This window comes from Hippopotamus amphibius, chromosome X (assembly GCF_030028045.1).
Source record: "Hippopotamus amphibius kiboko isolate mHipAmp2 chromosome X, mHipAmp2.hap2, whole genome shotgun sequence".
Lineage (NCBI taxonomy): Eukaryota > Metazoa > Chordata > Mammalia > Artiodactyla > Hippopotamidae > Hippopotamus > Hippopotamus amphibius.
In genome coordinates this window covers 83040540-83056742 of record NC_080203.1, presented here as the reverse complement: position 1 = coordinate 83056742, position 16203 = coordinate 83040540, and the positions used below count along the sequence as shown (strand labels likewise).

Genomic DNA, 16203 nt, shown 5'->3' with positions numbered 1-16203 from the left:
GCAGATGGGAGGGAGTGAGAAACACACGGAGGGTCCGCACCACGGCTCAGTGTGCCTGGACTGAGACGTCGATTCACAGCCGAACAGGGGATCTGGGAGCAGGAGCATGGGAACTGGAGAGCTGGTTCTGGGTGAGAAACATTGTTGGTGGTGGGGAGACGGACTGAGGGGACAGGAGGGAAAAGGTCCACAGCAAGGAGTGCCTACCGCAGAGAGCTGCGAGACCATAGTGGTGGCTCGATACTGCTGATTCACAAGCAGTGGGGAGGAGCTGTGGGCATAGCCTCTCTCTCAGCACCTGCAATGGACAGAGGAAGGACCCCTGTGGGCCAAACTAACACACTCAGGGATAACAGAAGGCCCTGGGCAGGGCTGGCTTAGAGTGCCTGCAGCTGAAAGCCAAAAGCCCACAGAGTTGCCCAGCTCTGGAGACATCCTGTTTACACCTGAGCCACCAGTGTTCCTCTGAAACAGGAACCACCACATCTGACTGAACTGCTGTATCCCAGACAGGGCGCCACTGCTCACTAACTCCTAGGCGAAGGAACCACTATTGTACCCTCTCTCCCCCCACACACCAGTGCTTACAGATGAACAATAAAGGAAGCTCTGCTGGTCACAGAATAATACAAAAAACCCAAGGCGGGAAGGACACTTACAGCTGAGACCCCAAGGAAACAGAAATATTAGTATTGATTCTATTGAACTGGTTCATCCTGGGGACAGTTCTAGTTTTTTTTTTTTTTTTAATTATGATCTTAGTCCTAAGGGATCTACAAGTTTTATAACATATTTTTTATTCTATTTTTATTTTTAGCCTTTTTATATATTTCTATTTCTAGCTGTTTTTTTGTAGTGCTGACTGTATCTCTCCTACATTCTTTTCATCTCTATCTTTTATACATTTCTATTTCTTTCATTTTATTTTCATATTTCCGGTCACACTATGCTCTTCTGATGCCCTGTCTTCTATCCTTTTTTAGTTTATTTTATCTTAATGCACTTATAAGCAATATTATCTCTTTGCACTGTCTTCTTGCTTTATTCCCCAGATGACACACTGCTTTGGAATTTATTATTAGGTTTTTCTCTTTATCTTAGTTCTTAGTATAATTGTCTGATTTCATTCTGAGAATCTTCAGTCTGTCTGGTGGTACTCTAGCTCTTTATTATATTTGATCCTACCTTTCAAAATCTCCCTGGATTTGTGTTTGTCTGTGTGTGGTGTTATTTGTTTGTTTGTCTGTTTTTGCTTTTGTTTATGTTTTTCTCTGTTTTGGTTTTGAATTTCTGTTGGTTTTCTCTTTGAATATCTGATAGCATACTGGGGTTCTTATGTCAGATCTTTCTAGTGCCTTATGTTTTATTGGATTCAGTATTTGTGTATCTTATACATGTATGTGTTTCCTTGACTTAGCATTTGTTTCAATCAACACTCTGCCATTAGTCTGAAGCTTGGACAGTCTTCTTTAAACCGCTTTATGGCCAGGACAAGCGACCTCTGAAGTTTGGACTATCATGAGAAAACAAAGAAACACCATGCAGGCAAAGGAGCAGGAAAAAAACCCACAAGACCAAATAAATGAGGAGGAAATATGAAAAATGCCTGAAAAAGAATTCAGAGTAATGATAATAAAAATGATACAAAATCTTAATAACAAAGTAGAGAAAATACAAGAAAAAGTTAATAAGGACTCAGAAGAACTGAAGAACAAACAAACAGTAATGGAAAACAAAATAATTGAAAGTAAAAATACTCTAGATGGTATAACCAGCAGAATAACTGAGGCAAAATAATGAATAAGTGAGTTGGAAGAAAGAATGGGGGAAATAACTGCCACAGAGAAAGAAAAAGAAAACACAACAAAAAGAATGGAAGACAGTCTCAGAGACCTTGGTGATAATAATAAGGTCAGCAACATTCGAATCACAGGCACCCCAGAAGAAGATGAAAAAAAGAAAGGGTCTGAGAAAATACTTGAAGAGGTTATAGTGGAAAGCTTCCCCCAAATGGGAAAGGAAATAATTAACCAAGTCCAAGAAGCACAGAGAGTCCCATACAGAATAAACCCAAGGAGAAATATACCAAGGCACATATTAATCAAAATAATGACAATTAAACACAAAGAAAAAATATTAAAAGCAGCAAGAGAAAAGCAACAAATAACATATAAGGGAAAACCCATAAGGATAACAGCTGACCTTTCTATAGAAACTCTGCAGGTCAGAAGGGAATGGCAAGATATACTGAAACTCCTGAAAGAGAAAAACCTACAGCCAAGAATATTCTACCTAGCTAGAATCTCATTCAGATTCGACAGAGAAATCAAAATCTTTCCAGACAAGCAAAAGTTAAGAGAATTCAGCACAACCAGTCCAGCCTTACAACAATTGTTAAAGGAACCTCTCTAAGTAGGAAACACAAGAGAAGGAAAACACCTACCAAAAAAACCCAAAACAATTAAGAAAATGGTAATAGGAACACACATGTCAATAATCACCTTAAATGTAAATGGATTAAATGCTCCAACCAAAAGACACAGACTGGCCAAATGGATACAAAAACAAGACCCTTCTATATGCTGCCTACAAGAAACCCACTTCAGACCAAGGGATACATATAGACTGAAAGTAAAGGGATGGCAAAAGATATTCCATGCAAATGGAAGTCAAAAGAAAGCTGGAGGAGCAATACTCATATCAGACAAATTAGACTTTCAAGTAAAGACTATTACAAGAGACAAGGAAGGACACTACATAATGATCAAGGGATCCATCCAAGAAGAACATATAACCATTGCAAATATCTATGCACCCAACATAGGCCCATCTCAATACATAAGGCAAATGCTAGCAGCCATAAAAGGGGACATCAACAGTAACACAATAATAGCAGGAGACTTTAACATCCCACTTACATCAATGGACAGGTCATCCAAACAGAAAATAAATAAAGACACACAAGCTTTAAATGACACTTTAGGCCATCTCTACTTAATTGATATTTATAGGATATTGCATCCAAAAACGACAGAATACACTTTCTTCTCAAGTGCACATGGAACATTTTCCACGATAGATCACATCTTTGGTCACAAATCAAACCTTGGTAAATTCAAGAAAACTGAAATCATATCAAGTTTCTTCTCTGACCACAATGACATGAGACTAGATATCAATTACAGGAAAAAAACTGCAAAAAATAGAAACCCATGGAGGCTAAACAATACACTATTAAAAAACCAAGAAATCCTTGAAGAAATCAAAGAGGAAATCAAAAAATATCTAGAAACAAACGACAATGAAAACACAACAAACCAAAACCTACGGGACACAGCAAAAGCAGTTCTAAGAGAGAAGTTTATAGCAATACAGTCCTACCTTAAGAAACAAGAAAATGATCGAATAAACAACCTAACCTTACACCTAAAACAATTAGAAAAAGAAGAACAAAGAAACCCCAAAGTGAGCAGAAGGAAAGAAATCATAAAGTTCAAATCAGAAATAAATGAAAAAGAAAGGAAGGAAGCAATAGCAAAAAATAATGAAACTAAAAGCTGGTTCTTTGAGAAGATTAACAAAATTGATAAACCATTAGCCAGACATCAGGAAAAAAAGGGAGAAGATGAAAATCAGCACAATTAGAAATGAAAAAGGAGAAGTAACAAGAGACACCACACAAATACAAAAGATCATGAGAGACTACTACAAGCACCTATATGCCAATAAATTGGATAACCTGGAAGAAATGGATAAATTCTTAGAAAAATACATCTTCCAAGACTGAACCAGGAAGAAATAGAAACTATGAACAGACCAATCACAAATACAGAAGTTGAGGCTGTGATTAAAATTCTCCCAACAAATAAAAGCCTGGGGCCAGATGGATTCACAGGTGAATTCTATCAAACATTTAGTGAAGAGCTAACACCTATCCTTCTCAAATTCTTCCAAAATATAGCAGAGGGAAGAACACTCCCAAACTCATTCTACGAGGCCACCATCACCCTGATACCAAAACCAGGCAAAGATGTCACAAAGAAAGAAAATTACAGACCAATATCACTGATGAATATAGATGCAAAAATCCTCAACAAAATACAAGCTAACAGAATCCAACAGCACATTAAAAAAATCATACAGCATGATCAAATGAGGCTTATCCCTGTGATGCAAGAATTCTTCAATATATGCAAATCAATCAATGTGATACATCATATCAACAAATTGAAGGATAAAAACCATATGATCATCTCAATAGATGCAGAAAAAGCTTTTGACAAATTTCAACATCGATTTATGATAAAAACTCTCCAGAAAATGGGCATAGAGGGAAATTACCTCAACATAATAAAAGCCATATATGAGAAACCAAAAGCCAACATCGTTCTAAATGGGAAAAAAACATTGTGAAAATGACTGTACTACCCAAAGCAATTTACAGATACAATAAATGCTGGAGAGGGTGTGGAGAAAAGGGAACTCTCCTGCACTGTTTGTGGGACTGTAAGTTGGTACAGCCACTATGGAAAACAGTTTGGAGGTTCCTTAAAAAACTACAAATAGAACTACCATATGATCCAGTAATCCCATTACTGGGTATATATCCAGAGAAAACCATAATCCAAAAAGAAACATGTACCTAATGTTCATTGCAGCACTATTTACAATAGCCAGGACATGGAAGCAACCTAAATGCCCATCAACAGATGAACAGATAAAGAAGATGTGGCATATATATAGAATGGGATATTACTCAGCCATAAAAAGGAATGAAATGGAGCTCTATGTAATGAGGTGGATAGATCTAGAGTCTGTCATACAGAGTGAAGTAAGCGAGAAAGAGAAAAACAAATACTGTATGCTAACTCATATATGTGGAATCTAAAAAAAAATGGTACTAATGAACCCAGTGACAGGGGAAGAATAAGGATGCAGATGCAGAGAATGGAGTGGAGAACACAGGGTTGGGGGGGGTTGAAGGGGAAGCTGGGACGAAGTGAGAGAGTAGCTTAGACATATTTACACTACCAACTGTAAGATAGATAGCCAGTGGGAAGTTGTTGTATAACAAAGGCAGATCAACTCGATGATGGGTGATGACTTAGAGGACCAGGACAGGGAGGGTGGGAGGGAGTCATGGGAGGGAGGGGATATCAGTATATATGTATAAATACAGCTGTTTCACTTTGGTGTACCTCAAAAAAGTGGTACAAGAGTGTAAAGCAATTATATTCTAATAAAGAACTTGAAGAAAATTAGATAATCAACAGTTTAAACCAAGAAGTACATCAATGAAATAGCACATAGGCCAGAAAGGGAAAAATAAAAATACAATGTTGTAAGTTTCTTACACTATATCTGCAGTAGTATAAGAGCATTTGAAGATAAATTGTAACGAGTAATGATGTATATTGTAGACTGAAACAACTACTAAAATAATAGAAAAACAGAATAATAGGTAACAAGTCAGAAAAACCAATCAAATGGCATCATAAAATATACTTAATCCAAAAGAGTTCAGAAAGGGACAGGAAAGGGAACAAAAAACAGATGAGATAAATGGATAACAACAGCATGGTAGATCTCAACCTAACCATATCAACAAGCACATTAAATATAAATCTAAACACCTTCAATTAAAATGCAGATTGCCATGTTGGAAAAAAACAAGCAAACAAACAAACCAAACTGTGGACTGCCTATAAGGATCCCACTTTAAATATAAGGAAATAAGTAAAGGCTAGAAGAAGATACATTATGCTAACACTATTCAAAAGAAAGTTGTCTAAATGCAGTGTGGTATCTTGGCAATCCTATTAAAATCTCAGCAGGCATTTTTGTAGAAATTGATAAGTGAAATCTAAAATTCATATAGAAATACAAAGGGCCTAGAGTAGCCAAAACAACTCTCAAGAGGAATAGCAAAGTTGGAGAACTTACACTGCTTGATTTCAAGAATTATTTAAAAGCTGCAGTAATCAAAACAGTGAAGTATAGGCATAAGGATACACAAATAGACCTATAGAGCAGAATAGAGAGTCCTGAAATAAACCCACAAATACATGGAAAGCTGATTTTTAACAATGATGCAAAGGCAATGCTGTGGAGAAAGAGTGGCCTTTTCACCAAATGGTCCTGAAACAACTGGATATCTACATGCAAAAACAAACAAACAAGCAAAAGCCTTCAAACTATACTTTGCATCATACACAGAAATTAAGTGAAAATGGATTTTATGCCTACATGTAAAACCTAAAATTTCTGGAAAGAAATCTTTGTGACTTTGGCTTAGGCAAAGATTTCTTTTCTATGATACAAAAATCACAACCTATAAAAGAAAATACTGATGAGTAAGACTTCTTTATCAACATTAAATATTTCTGCCATTCAAACGACATTCTTAAGAGAATGAAAAAAGTTGTCGACTGCGAGAACATCTTTGCAAAGCCTGTATCTGATGAAGGCCTTGAATGCTAAATACATAAAGAACACTCAAAATTTACAATAAGTAAACAAATAACCCAACTGAAAAATGGACAAAAGGTTTGAAGAGACACTTCACCAAAGAAGATAGATGGGTGTGAAATAAATGCTTGAAGAAGGTGCTCAACAAGATTAGAAATTGGAATCATCATAGTCTGCTTCTAGGGATGGAAACTGGCACAACCACTTTGGAAAACAGTTTTCCACTGTCGTAAAAAATTGTAAACATGCTTTGCATATGACTAAGAAATTTTACTCTAGGAATCTAACCAGGAGAAATGAAAATATATTTCCATTCAAAGACTTATATGCAAAGGTTCAGAGCAGCATTCATAATAGCCAAAATGTGGAAACATCTCCAATGTTCATGTGGTGAGTGAATAAACAAAATGCCGTATATCTATATAATGGAATACTGTTTGCCAATAGAAAGTAAAGAAATACTGATATATGCTACAATGTGTGTGAGTCTAAAAAGCCATGTGCTAAGTTATGTGCGATGTCCTGAAAAGGCAAATCTATACAGACAGAAAGTATATTACTGGTTGCTTGGGCCTGTGGGTGGGAACAGAGATGGACTACAACTGGGCATAAAGGCTCTTTTAGGGATGCTGGGGATGTTCTAAAATTGTATTGTGGTGATAGTTACACAACTCTATACATTTACTAAAAGTCATTAAATTGTACAGTGAATCCCCTACATATGAACAAGTTTCGTTTCAAGAGCGCATTTGTAAATTCAATTTGTTCGTAAGTCCAACAAAGTTAGCCTAGGTACCAAACTAACACAATAGGCTATATGGTACTGTACTGTAGTAGATTTATAATAATTTTCACACAAAGAATACATAAAAACAAACACAAAAATAAAGAAAACATTTTTAATCTTACAGTACAGTACAGTACCTTGAAAAGTACAGTAGTACAGTACAACAACTGGTGCTTCTTAGCAGTACCAGCTATCACTGCTTTTACACTTGCTTCTGGAATCCTGCACTTGAAATAAAGATACTGTACTACTGTACTCTATACAGTACTGTACAGTAAAGTACACAAAAGCACAACCACTTGTAGAGGATACACGCACATAAAAATGTATGCCAGACACATGAACTAACTTACATGATTGGACATGTGAACACATGTCTGCATCTTTGAAAGTTCACAACTTGTAGGGACTCACTGTACACTTAAAACAGATGGTTTCCATGATATGTAAATCACAACTCAAAAAAGCTGTTAAAAATATATGCTCCAATGGCTTCTTCCTGTACCCAGAATTAAATCTAAATACACAACACTGTCTGAACCCAAATTCTAATTCTATTCTTCTGCTCCTGTTTTCCCAAGAAAATGAATGACTTGTCAAAAGGCTTGTGTAGAGGAAACAGATTTAAATGGATTTTGACAATTGAGGTACCCAAGAGGAATGGGAAGTGGGTTAATGATGAAAAGAAGAAATGGGGACTTGTTACCTTTGTGGTTGATTGCCTTTACCACGTTGTTCAGGCTTAGGTTCTAATGCCCAGCCTTCCACGCTCTATCCAGCAACTGGGTAGTTTGGGCTAAGATTAAATTTAAGTGAAAGGTCTTTCCTTTCACAGATCTACAGAGTGGGCATCATGCCAGCCACTGCTTAAATGCACACACACATACTAGCTTCCTTCTGTTTTCATTTTCTATCAATCAAGCAGACAAAAAAAAAAAAGTACCACTTACCAACAGTGTGCTGGATCCTAGGGGTGAATGAGGATAAGACCACTTCCTTCAAGTAAAAGTATTGATTGTGGTCCAATATAGAAAATAGATCAAATCATAACTATTATGGTTCAAGTGGAAGTGGGTCTCAGAGTCTATATTCTCTCCTCAAGTCCAACCCTGTTTGACTCTACCAGAATGGCCCTTGATACGCCTCCCTGCAATTCCCAGAGCTCCTTAGAACATTACTTCAAAGCCACCAATAAAATCTATCCTTTTCATTTCAGATGAAGAAACAAATGTCCAGAATAGGAGAGGAACTAGCCCAAGAGCATGCAGCCATCATCCTCTGGGTCCTCTAAATGTACACACTTTCACATGAAGCAGTTTGAAATCTGGATAATTATATATACAAGAGTCTCCTAGAAACTGGCACTATATCATATTTCTCTCTGTAAACTCCATGTCATCTATTACACTGCCTTGGCCATAGCAGGGCTCAGCAATTACATTTGGAGTGACAAAAATGCATGCACATAGGTGGTAAGTCCAAGGTACTGACTGTAATTTCAGTAGTCTCAGAGAAAGAAAGATATTACTGTGGGTGAGGGGCTTTAATTCATTCAGTTAACATTGATTAAGAGTCTAAAAGTTCCAGGAACTGGGAAGGAATTGGGTGTTAACAAAGGATTTATTTAATAAAATAACTATTAGCTATCTTATCTATCTATCTATCATCTACCTATTTATCTATTTTTGGTGTCTACTGTGTTCCAGCAACTGTGCTAGGCACTTGATACACTATCTAATTCAATCCTCATTGCAACCACAAAAATAGGTATGTTTAGCTTCATTTTTACAGATGAAGAATTTGAGGCTGGGAGAAGTGAACTGCCCAACATCACAAAGCCAGGAAGTGGAGAATTCAGTGTGCTGAGCCTAATGACCTTTCCACCATACAAAGGAACTTTCCTCATATGATGTATGTCAAGCTGTAGAAACAAGCCAATGGAGTGAATCTTGTCCTGGATCAGTCAGTCACCAATTTTAAGGGTGAAATAGGGCACATCATGGAACCTCTAGGAAGCTTGGAAATTCTATCTACCTGAGAAGCAGGACTCAGTGTAGCCTTGCACAAAGTTGTTGGATGACTCCATGAGATGGAATCTGTGGAATGTTTGGCCCTACAAGTAAGGAAAGTATCCAAGTCATTAAAGACCCGATTTTATGTGGAAAACTTCTTAATGAAATCTTCCCAAGAGGCTAAGGTGCAGCTGGTGTGGCCATGGAATCCCAGGAAATCCACAGAATACTTCTTTAGGGTTTCCCACAATCACTGGGGCCATAGTCTTACTTAAATATTGAACCAAGATTCCTGACCTCCCTGGGCCACAGCCTCTCCAGAAAGAGTCCTGGGCCAAGACAAAAATATTAAGCTGGCTAACTTCTTTCCAATGACTCTTTGCTGACTCATGTGGAGAAGTAAGGGTAGAAAGCAGGAGAGGTTCTAGGGCAGTGGATCATCCATTCCTGAGACAAACTTGGCAGGCTAATCTGTCAGTCAGCTCGAGAGGTGACTTAGTCCCAACACTCACTCAACAAACAGAGTAGGAAAGCTGGGACCTGTAGGACTTGAGGATGGGCAGACCAAGCAAAGACACTTGCTAGCAGAGATGGGTGGAAAACTGCTCAGATTTGTTGATGAGCTAAGGGAAAAGTGGAAAGTGGGCAGATGCAGAATATATTATATAGGCATAATTCACCAGGTCTTACTAATGCTGTGGTTTTTCCAAGTGTGTTCCCTGGAATGGCAGCAACAGCATTGCCTAGGAACTTGCTAGAAATGCAAATTCTCAGGACTTCTACTGAATCAGAGACTCTGGAGATGGGATCCAGTAATCTAGGTTTCAACCGCCCCCCAGGTGGAGCCTAATGCACACCCAAGTTTGATAACCACTGTGCTAGTGTTTCAGATACACAGAGTCATAGAAGGAAGAATGAAGAGTGATTCCAGATTTGGGGATGGGAGTGGTATTTACTACCAATGGGGGAAGACTAGGAAAGGAGAGTGTTTGGGGGTGGGGATGGGGGTAAAGATGAGAGTTCTGTTGGGGTCTGTTTGAGATGCCAGTGATATATCTAGTGGGTTTGGTTAAGTGGGAATTTGCATATGTGAGTATGGAACTCAGGGGAGAGATCAGAGCTATTCACCTTGATTTTAATATCCTTGAGAACAGGTCTAATTTATCTTAGTAGTCCTCAGAGAATATCTCAGCCCTGTGTATGGCCCCAGAAGAGGTGCTTGGTAAGTGTCACTGAATAAAAAAACAAGGTGTCAGCTTTTCCTGCCTATTCTAGTCTGATGAGAACACCGCCTAAGTACTGAGTATTCTTCCATTTAATATCTATTTGTTCACCTGGAAAAGCAGCTACTATAGGAAAAGCAGTTTTCTTAGAACAGTTCACCTTGAAGACTTTCTCACAGCTCAGCACCAAATGTCAACTCCCTTGCATTCTCTCTCCTGTAGTCACAATTGGTTTGACTTGCCCATCCTTAAGTCCCAGAGTTACCAGCTGTTCTGTGACTTGTTGTTGACTGAGCACTGGGGCGAAAGCTGAGTTAGTTTTCAAGCTAGGTGATAGTGGAGCCCGCTGAAGCTGCCACAGCAATGATGGAAGGAAGGAAGGAAGGAAGGAAGGAAAGGAGGGAGGAAGGAAGGAAAGGAGGGAGGAAAGAAGAAAGGAAGGGAGGGAGGAATGCAGGCACATGTCAATTCAAAACTTTACCATGAGGCAGAATAACGACTGCTATAATAAATCTCCCAGTGGGAGCCCAAAGGAGTAGTGATTCGTTTGGACTAGGGAATTTGAGGAGGTTTTGAACAAAAGGTGGTGTTTGTTCTGGGTCTTCCTTGAAGAATAAGCAGGATTTACAGGCTTGGAATAAGGGAAGGGCATTAAGAATGAGGGATCCACATTAGCAAAGGCCTGGAGGAATGAAAGTATATGAAACAGTGAGGAATTTCTGTGTGGATAAAGAGTAAGATAAACAAAAACGAGTAGTAGTGGATAAGATTGGAAAGGTGGGTCTGGGCCAGACTTGTGCAGGAGAGGGGCAACAATTACTGGCAAATGTCTATGGACATACAGTAAGACATGACTTATAGTGAGAAATGAATCTTATATTGTGATCCAATACACATAAACGGCAATAGAAAAGTGAAACAAAAGTTTCCACAGAGAACACCTACCATTTCTTATGCAATGTATGCTGATATTTTCTATCTTAGGTTGTTTTAATTTTTTTTTTACAAATGCTACTAGCAACTAATTCATTTCATGACCTATTTAATGGTTCACAATCTGTGTTTTGAAAAATATTGCTATAGGCAATGGGAAGTCAGTGAATGTGTTTGAGGAATAACATAGTAACCCCAGTGCTTTGGGAAGGTAGTTCTCATAGCAGTGTGGATGGAATTAAAAATAGGGGGCAGACAAGATAGGACAGCAATTCTATAGGTAGAAATGGATACAACATTATAATTAACCAGGCTGGTCATGATGAAGGCCTAAAACGGGACAGTGAGTGTGGAGATGGAGAGTGGAGCATGAATTTGAGCCAGATGTTGAAGGTAGAAACAGAGGGACTTGCTAACTGATCAAAGGTGAGTGATAAAAAAGAAAGAGTAATCGGCATCAACATTCAGATTTCAATCTGAGGTAAATGTGCAGAGAATGATGGCATTAAAGAAGAGGTTTAGTGGGAGGAGCTAGATGGGGGCATCTGAGAATGTCTTGATTACCCCTTTATTCCTGAAGGATATTTCCACTGAACATAGGATTCTGGGTTGACAATTCTTTTCCTTCAGCACTTGAAAAATATTGTGCTACTTCCTGCTAAGGCCTCATCAGTTTCTAATGAGGAATCTTCTGACTTTCTATTTTATTTTTCCCTGAAGGTACAGGTAAGACGTTTCTGTTTGTCTGCTTCCTAGATCTTTTCTCTGCTTTTGTTTTCAGAAGTTGAGTATGATGTGTCTTGGTATGAATTTCTTCAGGACTTTCCGGATGGTGTTTGCTTAGCTTCTTGGATCTGGAGGTCTGTGTCCTTTTGCTCAGTTTGGGAATTTTTAAGCCACTACTTTAAGTACTTTTCCGGTCCTGCCTTATTCTCCTCTCTTTCTGAGATGCTGTTGACATGAATGTTAGAGCTTTTGTTATAGTCCCACAGGTCTGGAGGCTCTGGCTCTGCTCAATTCCTTCTTTTTCTTTTTTTTTCTTTCTTTCTTTCTTTTTTCTTTTTTTTTGCATTTAATTTCCTTCTGTTGTTCAGATTGGGTTATTTCTATTGTTTTATGTTTGTCTGATTCTTTCCTCTGTCTTCTCCATCTTGCTCCTGAGCTCATCCATTGAGTTTTTAGAGTTTTTTTTTCCAGCTCTCAAACTTCCATTTGGTTCTTCTTTGTGTTTTATATTTCTTTTTGAGACTTTCTATTTAAATGCTGAGATTTTCTATTTTATCATTCGTTGCAAGTGTGTTGTGGTTGCTCCCTGAAGCATTTTTATGATGGCTGCTTTAAAATCCTTGTCAGATGATTCTAACTTCTGTGTCATCTCAACCCTGGCATCTGTTTACTTTCTCTTGCCACTGAAATTATTAATCTTGGTACGGCAAGTGATTTTTTTTTTCAATTAAATCTGGATACTCTGGATCTCTTTTAATATTTTTGTTTTTGCAGGCCTCCTCTGATGTGCTACTTTTGCAAGGAAGGGGGGGCGGTATAAGTCCAGGTTTTCCACTGGGTCTCTGATTGACATCCAGGTTGGAGAGAGGCTCTTTGTTATTGCTGGTTGGGGGTGAGAGTTCTGGCCTCTCTAAGGCTTCTTAGGATCCCAGAATGCCAGGTTTACCACTGGTGAGGGTCAAAGTCATGGCCCCCGATTTGGTCTCTACTAGGAGGGGTCACGTTTCCTTGCTCTCAACCGTTCCTTCTCTTGGGGTTGGGTAGCGATTCCTTTAAAGTCTGGTAAAAATAAGTCTAGGCTCTTCACTTGCAGGCATAAATTTCTTATTAGCTACATTGTTATTATGACAGCTGACCTTTTCCTGTGCCAAGGTGTCTCGCTGCCTATATCCTGATTCTTTTACAGAAAAAAATAGCAATATACACCCCCTCAATACCCTTCCCCAGACCCTCCACGGGATAGAGTGGGAAGCCCAGAGCCTCTGCACACAAATTGACTGGGTTCCTGTCAAAATCTGGCATTTTCAAACTGTTGGGCTCCGGAAAAGTTTCTTAAACTTTCTGAGCTTCCATTTTCCCAGTTGTAAAGGAAGTGTAGGAAGTTCTCAGGACTCTTGCTGAATGAGCAATAGTAGGTCAAACGGTTGGGCACACCAGGGGCTCAATAAATAAGAGTTCCCTTCCTTTTACTCTCCAGCAGAAGTAGAAATATAACCCCTGAAAAGGACAAAAAAGCCAAGGTACTTCCCCACCACCACCATCATGTGTGAGTCTCACACAAGGCATTCACTCCAAGGGTTAAATTTCTTGGCCGAAGTCTTATTTCTTAAAGGGACACACTTGATATACCCCCCATTTTTCTTCAGGTTTCTGGAAAACACTAAAGGGAGGCAGGCAGACCCAGGGCACCCTAGGAAGGTGGAAGCTGAGGCAGAGTTGGGTCGGTGGGGGGCAGGGACTCCTGGCAGAAAAGAGCAGGTGAAGGAAGGCCTGGTGTTGGCCCAGGCAGTCCACTCAACCAGCGCTATTGTGCTCTGAACAAGTACTGTATCATTGCCTAGCCAATGCCACTCCTGGAGAAAAGGAGTAGGGGGCACAGCCAACACCCACTTTGTGGCCCACCCATCAGCCAGTCACCTCTGGGGCCTGAGAGCAGCTGTTGTAGGTGGCAACTACCTCCCCAGTCTCCATCACCACCATCTCCCTTACCGAGCACCCGGTAGGACAGGAAGAAAGTGGTGAGTTAAAGCAAAAAATACATAAGAACGAGTGCTCTCTGTCCTCCCAGTCCAGGCCTGCAGGGATTCCTCTGCATCCCCAGCCGGCAGTCGCCGGCAGCCACCACCAGCCAGAGCTCTCTGCTCTCAAAAGGCTCGCCCGAGCTCGAGGTCCTGAAGTTGAACAAGAGACTGAAAAAAAATCTACACTCCTAAAGAGCAAAAAGCCAAATACACCTTGAAGCCAGCAAACACTTTAAAATATAATGGGTCCAAGAATGCCATCCCCCTAACTCCCACCCAAGAAGAATAAAGCCGTCTTGAGAACAACCCCCACCCCACCCCCACCACACACACCCCCCCCCCCCCGCGCGCAAGCGCGCGCGCGCGCGCATACACACACACACACACACACACACACACACACCATGTGTCTCCATCTGGCTTTCTTGGACACATCTGGCAAGAGATCCCTCTCGATCAGTCTGTTTCTCTGCCTCTCTCTCTCTCTGCTAGTCTCAGTTCCGGTTCTCCCCTGCCTCCTTCTCATCCTTGAATTCCGTGAAGAATGGGATCCTTTCACATACCCCTCTGCAAGTAGCCCAACAATAGATACTTTCCTTAGGTCACAGCCCTTTCCCGCAGTGAGGGATTCGGGGAGCTTCGGAGGGGGACTGGGGGGCGCTGCAACATTCCACTTACCTGATCTCTTTAATGCTTTCCAATTTGCACATGATTTCTTGCTCATCTGCCATGCTTTTCACTCTCAATTTCACGTCCTGAGAAATGTACAAACACACAAGCACAGGGATACAATAGACACAATGTAACCACCTCCTCCCGGCATGGGGCTCTGAGCCTGTGCGGTAGGGCCCTGAAGGCCTGGGAGCTGTAGTCCGCAGCTCCGGGACCAGTCAGGCAGCTCAGAGGCCTGCAGGACTACAACTCCCATAAGGCCAAGCAAGCCATTACTGTTTCTCTTCCTGCAGCAGCACTTTTAGTCAATTTGTCACAGATAATTGTGTCAAAGGTTGTGAGGAATACAAGGGAATAGTGATATTCGCTTGGCCCGTGGGCGAGAGGTTGAGTGTTCTGGCAGCTGTTTGGGAATTAGTGGCTTTGGCATTCATATGGAAATGGAGCGAAGGTGGAGAAGAGACAGAAGGGAGGAGGGAGCAGCTGCTAAAGCTGAAGGATGGGGAGGGGGTGACCAGATTCCTTCCAAGCCTCCATCCATTCTAGTTACTGAGTTCAAACTGCCAGTCAACGAAGGAGGTACTGGGAGAGGCACTGGGTGAAGCAAAAATAAATAAAAGCAAGTCCTTGCCTTTGAGGAGATAAAAGCAAGTCCTTGCCTTTGAGCAGCAGGAGAGAATGAAAAGTAACCCATTAATTACAGTGCATTGTGCTGCCATAATACAGAAATGGATAAAGTGTAATCTGAGCAGAGAAGATGTAAATAGGTCTCAAAAGGTAACTGAGAATTTTCCAGTCCATTGGGGAGGACTGACTTTCCAGGACAGGGCACAACACATATAGAAAGGAAAGGACAAGTGGGCCAAGGTGTCTGGAGCATAATGTTTATATATGGAGTGGAGAGGTGGAAAAAAAAAAATGGGCGATGTACCTAGGAAAGCTAGGTTAGAACCAGATCATGAGAGACCTTTAATTTAAATCCAAAATAGAGTTTGGATTTAATCATATAGGCACACATTCGTCCAATACACATTTATTAAATATGCTAAATAATACCAAGTTATTTTATGTTTCAAAGCACGGGAGTGATAAGCTCGGAGGGATGTCTTAGGGAGGTGACTCTAGAGGCAAAGTGGAGAATGATTTGGAGGAGATGAGAGCATGTAAGAAGAGGTAATTCCTCAGAGAGCAAGGACAGCCCCAGAGAGCTGGGTTTTAGATAAATGGAGGACTTTGACTCACTCCCAACTAAAAGTAAGCTAGAGCTCTCTCTGACTGGATCTTGCCCTTTCTTTTTCTGGGCCTTAGTTTCCTCATCTGAAAAATGGACCTACTTAGCCCTACCTCAAAGGCTCATTGTA

The 16203-nt window shown here is 40.2% G+C and overlaps 1 protein-coding gene across 2 annotated transcripts in view; it reads right to left on the bottom strand.

Moving 5' to 3' along the window:
• Positions 1–15037, bottom strand: part of ZC4H2 (zinc finger C4H2-type containing) — a 38519-nt gene extending 23482 nt beyond the window's left edge. Inside the window, exon 1 of one of the 2 annotated variants that reach the window (XM_057719407.1) lies at positions 14849–15037. In XM_057719407.1, the coding sequence (XP_057575390.1) occupies positions 14849–14901 (53 nt within the window). In that variant the 5' untranslated portion in view covers positions 14902–15037. The remainder of the gene's footprint in view (positions 1–14848) is intronic. The other variant, XM_057719408.1, reaches the window with a different exon arrangement.
• Positions 15038–16203: the final 1166 nt, after the last annotated feature.